The sequence below is a fragment of the Lutra lutra genome, chromosome 6, assembly GCF_902655055.1.
Source record: "Lutra lutra chromosome 6, mLutLut1.2, whole genome shotgun sequence".
Classification (NCBI taxonomy): Eukaryota; Metazoa; Chordata; class Mammalia; order Carnivora; family Mustelidae; genus Lutra; species Lutra lutra.
Window position 1 is genome coordinate 66,472,838 of NC_062283.1, and position 13,224 is coordinate 66,486,061.

General features: G+C 44.2%; 1 protein-coding gene across 5 annotated transcripts in view; it reads right to left on the bottom strand.

Moving 5' to 3' along the window:
- Positions 1 to 2,473: 2,473 nt before the first annotated feature.
- DNAH8 (dynein axonemal heavy chain 8) overlaps positions 2,474 to 13,224 on the bottom strand; it is a 352,138-nt gene continuing 341,387 nt past the window's right edge. For all 5 annotated transcript variants that reach the window (XM_047734783.1, XM_047734782.1, XM_047734781.1 and 2 more), the window contains 2 exons: positions 5,818 to 5,939; positions 2,474 to 3,007 (listed from right to left, as the gene is read on the bottom strand). In XM_047734783.1, coding sequence (XP_047590739.1) covers positions 2,720 to 3,007; positions 5,818 to 5,939 — 410 coding nt within the window. In that variant the 3' untranslated portion in view covers positions 2,474 to 2,719. The remainder of the gene's footprint in view (positions 3,008 to 5,817; positions 5,940 to 13,224) is intronic.

Below are 13,224 nucleotides of genomic sequence, written 5' to 3' on the forward strand. Positions count from 1 at the left end.
TACAGGGTTGAAAGTATGTGTAACGCTCAGGGAACATCAAATAGTCCCAATTGAGCAAGTGGAGTGATAGTGGGCCACCAGGCAGAAAATTTATTTTAGGCCAGCTCACTGAGGGCTTTGGCACTTGGAGTGTACATTCTAGGTGATGGAAACTTACTGAGAGCTCTTGAGGAGGGGATAATTTGTTTGGCCTCTGGCTCTGAACATTATCTGTAGCTTCCCACCTGCATGCTATTCCCTCTCTCATGCTGTCTTCCTTAGTTGTCTTGGTACCATTTTGGCACCATCTGTGGAAAGACCAAGACCCAACTGAAACGTTCACTTATCTTCAACTTCACCCCTCTACCCTGAATCTCTTCAATCATTCTTTTATATGTCATGGCTCCAAGTCACACTCACATTGCTGGGGAGTTCCCCATTTATCTGAGAGCTTGTTCACGCAACATCACCCACAAGACCAATCCCTTTGGGAAGATATATATTTAGACAACTTTTTTGGTCTTGCTTTGATGCAAAGTCCAGACTAAAATAAAATTCTAAAACAACTAAGGTATAAATCTCATTGCTCATTTTCCCGACACCAACATGAGAATATGTGGACTGGATCCAAGGAGGAAAAAAAAAAAAAATCACTGTCTCCCTCCCAGCTTCGGTTGGTTTAACCATCTTGTCCCCGACCCTTTGCTCTCTTATGCTCACCAGGTCTCCTTCACTCAAGTGTGGCAAATTATGTAATTAGTGAAAGAGCAACAATTTTGCTGAGAAAATGGGTTATGTGTTTATGGAAGTTCAATGGCTCAAAATGTCTAATGAAATCATTTAATGTGCCCAGAGAAAGAAAGCAGAACTGGGCCCCAGCCAGCTCTGCAAAAAACCAGGAACAGCTGAGAAGCACCCCCTGGAAGGAAGACCATTTTGAGACACTGCTTATGTAGCAAGGACTCACTGGGGTGGCCCCAGCACCCATCGCTCTCTCCTCTGTGCTGACACAGGACAAAATAATCAGTGAAGAAGTTCCCAGGAAATGGTCCGTGGCTTTAAACAGTCTGATCTATATCCTTGCTAGATTGACATCTTTCCTGCTCTTCCAGTTTCCCATAAGATATTCAAGTCAGTAGAGAACACTGGACCTGTTACTCTCTGAAAGCCTACGATGATATCCAGGGGTTTAGACTATGCAGTTTGCCTTCAGTCGTGTTAGCAACTGCACAGGAATATGAATAAAACGCATGTGTTTTATTTGGGGGCCTGCGGTTTGGTGTGCTTGAATGTGCTTCACTTCCTCTGTGTTCTCCCAGAACAGCAGTGGTTTCCAAATTCTAGCCTCAATTCGGGCAGACACCCTTTCCAGAGAATGCCATCCTTTAGTGTGCCTATGGACCAAGGGAAATGCCAAAACACATTTGGGCTGGGAGATTGGTTTCTTTAGTTTTCTAAACTGCCCCAGAAAGTTCTACAGCTAGGACATTGAACCAGTCTCAGAGCATAACTGAGTTTACTCCTACAAGGTACATTTCATAATATATTTTCTACTGTTTGGAAGTACTCTAGACTATGGAGGAATTTTTTTCTGGGGTCTTCCCTGGACACTTTGCCTGGGCTATTGCTTGACCATCTTGTTTGGTTTCTCATTGGCATCTCTGATCAGAGCGACAGAAGAATGGGAGGAGAACAAGGCAACATGAAATGCAGTCTTCCTTCAGAACAGACGGGGAATGAAGCTGGTGAGTTTAGCTAAGGGCGAGCAAGAGCATTCTAGATGGAAAGGCCAGAAGAAACACTTCACTACCCTGAAGCTGCATGAACATTCAATGTAGGACTCCATCTGTTTAGTTAAATTGACAATTTCCTTTAGCAGGAAATAAAGGTTCATACTGAGTTTCAGACCAGCTTCAGGGTAAGAAATAGCTTCACTTTTTAAAGACTGCTTTTTAAGGCATTCGGCATGTAACCTAATTTCATTTGATGGAGTTTGTTTTTCCTTCTCCATTTGCTGCCTAGAAATGTGTGCTCCATTATCTCCTGCAGAATTGGGGTTGAGGGGGGCAGTAGGAGCTGGAGACTCAGAGTTCTCTGGGCCTCAAAAGCACATCATAAATAAATAAATAAATAAATAAATAAATAAATAAAATTAAATAAAATTAAAATAAATGACAAGAGCAGCCATCCCTGTGGATTTGCTGTCTCAAACACATTACACCACATAGCTGTAACTCCTAAGGGGTACTGACTGAACCCCTCCAGTTTCCATTTCACAAACACAAAGACAAGGCCAAACCCCAATAAGCAAAGGACAGCACATAAGCATAAACACACACAGGGGTAGATTTTCTTCTAGGGAAATGTGGTTTTCATTTGAGAGAAAAGCCCACATCTATTAGGCCTCTTTCAGAATGCAACAAAATCATACTTTGTTTTAGACTTTTAAAAAAAATTCAAACATTCCAGTGTTCTGACATGAAGATGGGACTTTATCTAAACAAATAATTATAATGGAAAATGATTTCCTGGGCTAAAATGCATTACTTTAGAACTGGCTTTTTAAAAAAATATTGATATGAAGGGAAACACACACACACACAAATGATTGCAGAATATCAACTTTTTAATTTAAAAAGAGCAATCAAGCAATTACCAGGGAGAAAAGATACACATCACCAAGGCTTTCATTAGCCCTGGCTGGTTCTAGCTCTAGAGCCCTCAGCAAGTAGAAATGAATTTACTTGATGTCACACAAAAGAGCTACTCCTCTCAGGATCCAGTGATCTGGGGACAAAACTGTTCGCAAATACACCACAGTGATGAAGGTCAAGTCAGTACGCCTGGGTTTCTTGTAAATAGGACACACATACAGCTTGGGGTCCTTGGGTGCGGTGGAATTAATGGCAAAGATGTGTAGCACAGGCAGCTGTGTGAAGAGCACCTTGGGGGTGGATTCTGTAAGCTTCCCGTTCCGTCTGTCCCAGGCTGCTCCATCCATATACAGCCCATAAATATACACACCTTCCTGGAAGAGTCAAGCATAAGGTAATACGATTTTTGAAAAACTAGGTGCTATGAGATAAACATTCATTATTGTAATAGGGGTTGTCAGTTTAGAAAGAAGACACACACAAGTCTTAACACCACCAAAAAGATAAAACAGCACTGGGCTCATTGCATGAGCAAAATACTGAGCCCAGTTTTCCCCGTGGGCCTATCTTGAGGCCTTAAGTGTTGCAGACATGTTCCTGTTATTGCTTGTTTGAGCATAGGGGTAGCTGCTGGGGACAACAGACTCAGCCAGCAGAACTAAATCACCTCTGAAAGGAGCTAAGTCTCGAGAGATCTGGTCTGAGTCAGTGTAGGGTCAGAACAAGGAATGGGATTTGGAGCTGGAGCACACAGGATCTAAGCCTGTGCTGGCCAAGCCAACCTGCCGCTCTAACCATCTCAGTCACAGGAGGGAGTGAGGTTTGCACAGCCAGGCCCAGCGAGTGGGAGAGTCAGAGCGCCCCCAGAGGCCAGGTGTGGTAGAGCTAGCAGGGCATAATAGACAGGGACTGGGTGCATTGGTTCAACAGTGGATGCCTGTCATCCCGTTTCTCTTTCAGGCAAAGCAACGCTGCCCTTGATGCCTTCACCATTAAATTGCGGGAAAAGACATGTATTGAATTCCAGCACACACTTGTTAGAGGGCTGCCTGGTGAGCAGCACTGAGACTGCGTGAAAGGCCACCCTGGGCTTGAGGGCTTGGGGGTCTTTGTGGAGAAGACAGCTTTGAAGAGTGGGCTGCTTTGGGGAAGATAGAGGACAGAGGGCAGACATCCAGGCAGCAGCAATAGTACAAAGATAGGTGGGATGGGTGGAAAGCCTAAGCAATTTATTTAGCAGAGGGTTCATGGGTTATAAAATAAGTAGGGCTTGACCGTAGAAAAGTCTAGAAGCCAAACTGAAGAGTTTGAACTTTGTCTTGTAGGCCATGGGGAGCCATAGAATATGTTTTCAGTAAGAAAAGAAAGACTAGAGGGAATCATGGGGAGACTGATAATCACATAAACCCGTAAGATAGATCTATGTAGAAGATGGTGACCGTTTTTCCTTTCCAATGAGGCATAGGTAAGGGGAAGCAAATGTAGATTATAATAAAAGAGAGTGAGATTAATTGCAAAGTGTTTTCTGGAATCCTCTCATGTGAGCTAAGAGTATGAGGACCATATTTTTAAACCCAAACCTAAAGTACATGGTTTGACAGTAAGACCAGGAGAAATCCCAGAAAATCAGAACATACGATTACCATCATTGCCTGTGGGTGACAATTACTACACAAACGACACAACCATTTAGGTATCATCCAACAGTAAACTGTACCCCTTTTAGGTTCCTTTTCATCTCAGAACGTTACAAAGTCATAGTTAGAAGGTGTAGCAGGCTGAAGAGTGTCCCCCCCCCGTCCCCAATTCATGTCCACTAAGAACCTCTGAATATGAGCACGTGGAAATAGGACCTTTGCAGATGGAATTAATTAAGTCATATTGGATTAAAGTGGGCTCTAAACCCAATATGACCGACGTTCTTGTGAGAAGAGGACGTTCTTATGAGAAAAGGAGGGAACACGAAGAGAGAGAGAGAAGAAGGTCATGTGATGATGGAGGCAGAGGCTATAAGCCAAGGAACACCCAGGACTACAGCCACCATCGGACGCTGAGAGAGAGACGTGGAACGGATTCCTCCCCCTCCGCCCTGAGCCTTCAGAAGAAACCAACTCTGCCAATACCTTGATTTCAGACTCCTGGTCTCCTCCCCTCTGAGGAAATAAATTTTATACAAAGTTTGTGGTACTTGGTGGCAGTGGCCTTAGGAAATGAGTATCTATCTTGGTGCCAGGAAATGGGGTGCTGCTCTAACAAACATCTACAAATGTAGAAATGACTTTGGAGTTGCATAATGGGAAATTTCTAGAAGAATTCTGAGGGGCATGATTGAAATAGCCTATGGTTGCCTTGAATGCACCTATGCTGCTGGTGGAAATGTGGAGGTTAAGTGTGCTTCTGGCGGAGTGGCAGACAGAAATGAGGACTAGGCTACTGGACACTGGAAGAAAGGTGACCCTTGCTTGACGTGGCAGAAAGGGCCAGAGCTTGGAATTCACCTGGCCCAGTCCTCTTCCTTGACAATTGAGGGAATGAAAATCAGAGAAAGGGAAAATGAGGCTGATGTACTGAGTACCTATATGGAGTCCTAAATGATTCCTGTTGATTCTCACATCCGTCTTTCATAAGGCTGAATCATCACCCTTATTTCACAGATGAGGAAGTTGAGGCTTAAAAAGTTAAAGAACTTGCCCAAGTTCACAGAGCGGGTCAATGGCCAAACAATGGCTCCCGATGGCATCTGCTTACCTTGGGGCCCCCCTTTCTTCCCCCTCCAGGTGTCCCTGTAACCAGGGTCCCAGAGCTAGCAGGATGCTGCTGGAACTGGCCCTAGAGCTCAGAACTGCAGGTCCTGTTGGTCTCCACCCCTGCCCCGACACTCCTCTGGTCTGTGAGCAACCCACAGCAGGAGCCGCAGACATGTGGAAAACCGCACTTTAGCAAACACAAGGGTAACTTGAAATTATAAAGATATGCTGTCTGAGGAGTTCCAGCACTTGTCATTAATTCCCACTCCAGCAAACAGAGGAGGCTTCAGCACTGAAGTTTCCCGGTAAGGACCCACAAAACCCCAGCCACAAAGCCAATGGCCATAACGGAGGTACTCATAGGTCAATGTCAAGTGGAATTTGAGCTGTCAACCCTGGTTCCAGAACTGTCCCCACTATAGCCCAGTGGTGCCTACCATAGGGGGCAATGTGATTTCCTCCTTGGTCTGCCGCAGAACTTCGTTGTGGATGGTCACGGAGTCCAGGGCCCAGCCTTTGTGGGCACGGGTCACTTCTTGCCTCATTGCTGTGAGGAAGCCTGAAAAAAAGAAAAGAGGATCCCAAGGTCTTGGTGAGGTCTACCCGAGAAACAAGAAGTGAGTAGTGCCAAGTATGAATTGCTTACCAATCTCCGAATGTCTGTCCCCCCAGGAGAAGTTGAGATTGACCCTCAGGGACACATTTCTTCCTGGGTTTTGTTTCTATGGGGACCTGCAATGAGCTGGGGATTCCTTGCTGGGTGACAGCAGGAAAGCAGCACCCCAACCGCCTCAACCAGAACCTTGGTTTGAAATTCTCTCCTGGGGTTTCAACCACTTGAGTGTCTAAAGATTGTAACCCAGGCTGAGCTCAGAGTCTCTATTTGAAAACACGCTATTTAGGAACAAGACTAGAATGGTAAATATTCTGAGATCAGCATTCCAATGAAAACTCAAATCAAGCCATTATCAAGCTTCTATTTACTATAATGGAACAATTTCATTTTGTCTAGGGAAACAAGGCATAATGCCAAAATAGAAAACCCAACTTTCAATTTGATCAAAAAAGGCAATCACACCGGAAAGGAAAGTTATGTGTTTTAATGGGCATAATACAGTTATTTTAAGGCAATACATGGCTCCAGATACTGTGGCCTTTCTTTATACTTAATATTTGCAAACCATGCTGTTCAATTCAATAAGAGAAGTCTTCAAGAGTAGCAATTATTTTAGAAACTAAGCCCTAAACTTCAAATGGACTTCAAACCTTAGGAAGATTTATCTGTGACCTCTATATTACATATGGCTCCCATGTTAATAGTGAAAATCACGAAACTCTTGACTCATAATCATGAGTAAATTTTGGAATATGCGTATGTCCCTGCTATTCCCAGTGAGATCTGAGAACTATTATGTATAAAGCAGCACATCAGTGAAAATATTTTATCAAGTCGGGCTGGGATCAGAGGAAAGAGAAAAAGTTGCAACACACTGAGTTACTATCCCTCAAAGCTGGAAAGAAAGAACAGGGCTCTAGCCTAGCTGAATGAGAGAATCAAGTTCTTCTGGTTCTCAAGTCCCTTTTTAGTTATTAAATTAGACAGCTGGGGAGACACACCTTCATTCATTCATTCATTCATTCATTTGTTAAACTTCAAAGGCGTGGCCACTGTGTACCAGGCACCACTCTAGGTGGGATGACCACAAAGATGAAAAGGCCATCCATGGACCCTGCATTCCAGGAGTTCAGTCTAGAAGGAGTGTGGAGGAAGGCAGGACATATAACACAATGTTATGAGCAGAGGTGTGAACAAAATGAAGTCTTCCACTGAGGAAGACTGCGCAAACAACGCTGAATCGAGAAGGTGAAGTTGAAGGTGACTCTTGCAAGATACATAGGAGTTTGCCAGATGGGACAGTTCCAGTTAGAGGAACAGCGTGTGCAAAAAAACCATGGAGGTCTAGGCGAAAGGTGAGGCAATGCAGGCAGATAAGGTTAGAACAAAGGTAGAGGCGGTGCAATTCCACCTGGGGCAAAGACACTTGAGAATCACTACAACAGCCCCCTCCCCCAGAAGATCACCAAGTTCACCTACCAAGGAGTGCAGTTTCAATACCAAGGAGAGCAGCGGAATTCCAGAGGAGGAGAAAGCAAAGCACGGAACTCATGGCTTTCTCCCCATGATTCTTTAGTCTTGCAGTTAATTTAATTTTTTTTCTTTTTCAATTTTTTTCCCTCTCTTCTTCTGCTGAATTTTTTTAACTTTTACCCTTTTCTTTTTTTTAACGTTTTTTAACTAGTTTATCTAATATATATATATATATATATATATATATATATATATATTTCTTTTTTATATTTTTTCTTTATTCGTTTTCTTTTTTTGTTTCTTTTCTTTTCTTTTCTTTTTTTCTTTCTGAACCTCTTTTTATCCCCTTTCTCCCCCCTCACGATTTGGGATCTCTTTTAATTTGGTTAAAGCATATTTTCCTGGGGTCTTTGCTACCCTTTTTGTATTTTACTTGCTCCTTCATATACTCTTATCTGGACAAAATGACAAGGTGGAAAAATTCACCACAAAAAAAAGAACAAGAGGCAGTACCGAAGGCTAGGGACCTAATCAATGCAGACATTGGTAATATGTCAGATCTAGAGTTCAGAATGACGATTCTCAAGGTTCTAGCCGGGCTCGAAAAAGGCATGGAAGATATTAGAGAAACCCTCTTGGGAGATATAAAAGCCCTTTCTGGAGAAATAAAAGAACTAAAATCTAACCAAGTTGAAATCAAAAAAGCTATTAATGAGGTGCAATAAAAAAATGGAGGCTCTGATTGCTAGGATAAATGAGGCAGAAGAAAGAATTAGTGATATAGAAGACCAAATGACAGAGAATAAAGAAGCTGAGCAAAAGAGGGACAAACAGCTACTGGACCACGAGAGGAGAATTCGAGAGATAAGCGACACCATAAGACGAAACATTAGAATATTTGGGATTCCAGAAGAAGAAAGAGAGAGGGGAGCAGAAGGTATATTGGAGAGAATTATTGGAGAGAATTTCCCCAATATGGCAAAGGGAACAAACATCAAAATCCAGGAGGTGCAGAGAACCCCCCTCAAAATCAATAAGAATAGGTCCACACCCCGTCACCTAATAGTAAAATTTACAAGTCTTAGTGACAAAGAGAAAATCCTGAAAGCAGCCCGGGAAAAGAAGTCTGTAACATACAATGGTAAAAATATTAGATTGGCAGCAGACTTATCCACAGAGACCTGGCAGGCCAGAAAGAGCTGGCATGATATATTCAGAGCACTAAACGAGAAAAACAGGAAGCCAAGAATACTATATCCAGGTAGGCTATCATTGAAAATAGAAGGAGAGATTAAAAGCTTCCAGGACAAACAAAAACTGAAAGAATTTGCAAACACCAAACCAGCTCTACAGGAAATATTGAAAGGGGTCCTCTAAGCAAAGAGAGAGCCTAAAAGTAGTAGATCAGAAAGGAACAGAGACAATATACAGTAACAGTCACCTTACAGGCAATACAATGGCACTAAATTCATATCTCTCAATAGTTACCCTGAATGTTAATGGGCTAAATGCCCCAATCAAAAGACATAGGGTATCAGAATGGATAAAAAAAAACAAAACCCATCTATATGTTGCCTACAAGAAACTCATTTTAAACCCGAAGACACCTCCAGATTTAAAGTGAGGGGGTGGAAAAAAATTTACCATGCTAATGGACATCAGAAGAAAGCAGGAGTGGCAATCCTTATATCAGATCAATTAGATTTTAAGCCAAAGACTATAATAAGAGATGAGGAAGGACACTGTATCATACTCAAAGGATCTGTCCAACAAGAAGATCTAATAATTTTAAGTATCTATGCCCCTAATGTGGGAGCAGCCAACTATATAAACCAATTAATAACAAAATCAAAGAAACACATCAACAATAATACAATAATAGTAGGGGACTTTAACACTCCCCTCACTGAAATGGACAGATCATCCAAGCAAAAGATCAACAAGGAAATAAAGGCCTTAAATGACGCACTGAACCAGATAGACATCACAGATATATTCAGAACATTTCATCCCAAAGCAACAGAATACACATTCTTCTCTAGTGCACATGGAACATTCTCTAGAATAGATCACATCCTTGGTCCTAAATCAGGTCTCAACTGGTACAGTAATCAAAGCAGCACTGGGGGAAAATGCCAACTGGGAACCCATAAGGCTGCCTCTCCCATGAAGAGGGGTAGCTGTTAAACAGTATCAACTGCCTGGGGGTGCAGAAGGAGATAGGAGAAACTATGCAAGAACTGCCCCAAGTGGGTACTGTGTGCCCTGCCCACAGTGCTCTCACCAGCATGGTCTGGCAGGTAAAAAAAAAAGCCAGGTGACTTGTGGCAGATGACAGTGGACCTACCCAAAAATCTCACAAGGTAGTGTTCAATATGCGGCTGGGCCCCACACTGCCATCATCTTAGATACCTCGGTCATGGTCTTGGTCATTGACTCTGTTGTACTGGATATAGCAAATGCTTTTCTCAATAGACCTCTGGCCACTGGGTCACAGGATCAAATTTGCCTCCACGTGGGAGGGGCAGCAATGGCTCTTTCAAGTGCTTCCTCAAGGTGTCCTGCACAGCCCCACCATATGTCACGGAATAGAAGTCCAAAACCTATCCCTGTCCTCCTTCCCCACATTGGTAAAACGGGCCCATTATACTGATGATAGAATGTTAACATGTGAAGACTTGCCTCTGCGGCAACACACTCTGCAGGCTTTGTTGGAACATCTGGAGGAGAATGTGAGCAGTGAACCCACAGAAAATAAAAGCCAAAGCACTGCTGTAAGATTGTGGGACTCATTTGGTGTGGTAAGCAGCATCTTGCCCCAGAAGCTATGATTGATAAGGGCAAGCTCACGCAACCCCTGAGAATGTGAAAGAGGTACAAGGCTTTGTGGAGATTTGCGGGTTTGGAGGACTTATATTCCCCCCTAGCCAGTGCCTCTGTCCCTTATACTGCCTGGCAAAGAAGGGGCATGTGTGGGACTGGGGATCAGAGCAGTGAGCCACCTCTGAGAAGACAAAAATACCAGTGAAGCTCCTAACCAGTGCTACCACTTGAGTTAGATATGTCTGTGACTCCAGGAGGGCTGGGGACAGAGCTCCTACAACTAGAACCTCTTACGCAGCAGAGGCTGAGCTCAAGAGTGGTCTAGCTGGTCATCACTTATGAGCCCTGACCTTTAACCCTTTGTACTGAACACTTGGGCTGTTCTTTTCTCTCTCTCTCTCTCTCTAAGATTTTATTTATTTTAGAGAGAGAGAGAGCCTGTGAGTAAGGGGAAAAGCAGAGGGTGGAGCAGAGGGGAGAGCAGAAGGGGATGGAGAGGGAGATAACCTCCAGCATACTCTGTGCTGAACACAGAGCCCAATGCGGGGCTTGACCCCATGACCCTGAGATGGTGATGACCTGAGTGAAAACTGAGAGTCAGAGGCTTAACTGGCTGAGCCACCCAGGTGGCCCAACACTTGGGCTGTTCTAAAGGGATTAACTCAATTGCTTGGACAATGGGAAGCCAAGGGGTGAATGATAATGAGTAGGCTATTGTGGGGTTAAGATGTATGGGGGCACCATTTTGGTTCACCTGCCAGAGCCTGGGGCCATCCTCACTGTCTTCCACATCCTGGCTCATAAGGCACTGACACCCACTGTCAATCAAAAAGCTGATGTTCTAGGTCAGGTACAAGCCCTAGCAACTGGCCCTTCAGTAGATAGAGCAGGTTGAGTACACGGGAAGAGCATCTGCCACTGCATTGAGGTGGGATGGCATATTGCCAAAGATGGCGGCCAGATTGCCCTCGAAATACAGTGGCTTGGTTAATGCAGTAACAGCATGTCCTGTGTGTTCTAAACAATGCCCAAGGTAACTTCTAAAAGAGTCTGGGGCCATCCACCAGAGTTCCCAACCGGTAAGGGATTGAAAAATTGATTATATTGGGCCCTCCCTCTGAGTGAAGATTCTAAGTATGCCTTCGTTTGTGTAGATACTACATCTGGTCTAAGCCAAGCTTTCCCCTGTCACCACACAAAGCAGGCAACCACCATTAGGGGACTAGAGAAGCTAAGCAGCATTTTGGATACCTTCATTGACTAAGACACTGATTAGGGGTCACATGCCAAAGGTCATGATGTACAGGACTGGGCAAAATCACATGACATGGCATGGCAGCTCCATCTCCCCTACAACCCGCAAATAGTAGCGGGGGGTGGGGGGTGCACTGTGAAAGGACAATTGGAATATGAAAGCAGCGGATTAAATTAGAAATAGGTAAAATTTCTAGGTAGCCAAGGTAACACCTTGGCCCAATGAGATACGGTAGTCTCTGGCTTTAATACACAACACTTGAATGATCAACTAGTAAGGCCTGTTGCCTCATATGACAGACTGGGGACCCCTGCTAAGGTCCCTAATCCCATACAAGTATGGAAATTGCAGGAAACAGCCATTGCCCCAGATCAACATGCTATGCTGCTGAGAACACCAACCTCCACTATGCCTAGGAAAGGAATTACCTACTGGAATTGCAATGGGATGTCCTGCTGGGATGGGTATTACTTCGCACCCCTGGCTAAGGGGGAGCTACTCAATCTTCACTGGGATCCCACTGTCCTGCTGCAAGCCAGACCCATTGAAATGTACTATGCCTGAAATGGAACATGCACCACTGAAAGAGGGGAGAAGGTGGGGTCTTATATATCTCACCCCCAGTCCATCAGCTCACGCCTGACAGGGCTGCCTCCCTCCATCAACATGGATGGTATGCGCAACCAGGTCAAGTTCCTGAAACTGCCAGTTTCCCTCTCCTCAAGGCCAGGTGGGTATGTAGTTTTCCCCTGGTACAATCCTTTGGCTACAGTCTTTGTCTGTCCATTGGCCTGCAGGACGTTCTTGCACACACAGAAGCCCTTACTAAATCCATTCAGCAAGCCTTGAATGACAGCCAACAGAGCATGTCCTTACCAAACACTGAAATGTCTCTACTGAGAAAAACTATCCCAACATAGGATGGCCTTGGACAGTATTACTGCCTTGCAAGGAGGCATCTCTCCCATTATATAAAAAGAATATTGTGTGTTCATTCCTGACAAGTCTGCTAATGTATCATCTTTATTAAATCACATGAGGAGATCAGTGAATGGCCTGGGTATTCCAACTCCCAGCCCAGGGGACTTAGTAAATCAGTAGTTTGAACCATGGAGGTCTTGTTGGAGAAAATTTTGACTCATTTTGGAATCATTGTCTTAATCTGTGTTTTCTCTTACATGTGTCCATACTTTTGTTGTGGCAACTGCCTGTGGTGTAGCCAATGGCTGCCCAAAGAGCCTCCTCAATACTAGAGAAACCCCTTGCTGATGGCTCAGGTCTTGTTACAGAAGAAGGGGGTCCAGGAGATTGTAGGAGTTGGTCATCAAGCGTTGGGGAAGGTCATCAAGAGGACATGGCCACAGGCTGACCTATGAGCTTCACCTGGACAATTGGAGGCTCCTCCCCACCTTCCCTTTCCTTGAAATGTGTGTTCTACCTGCCTTTCCTGCTACCAGAGGCTGCCCTAAGGACATAGCCTTGAGCTAATAATGTGTTGTTGAGGCCGTCTGGAGGATATACATGATTGGACCCAGTTAAGTCCTCTGTGTAAACTTTAAGTATTTGGTGTGTGGGTACAGAGATCTGAATAGCTCGTGGCTACCCAAGATAAGTCTCTCTTACAAGTAAGTGCCCTTACTTAAAAACCTGCCACCTTCCAATCTGGAGGGGCCTGCC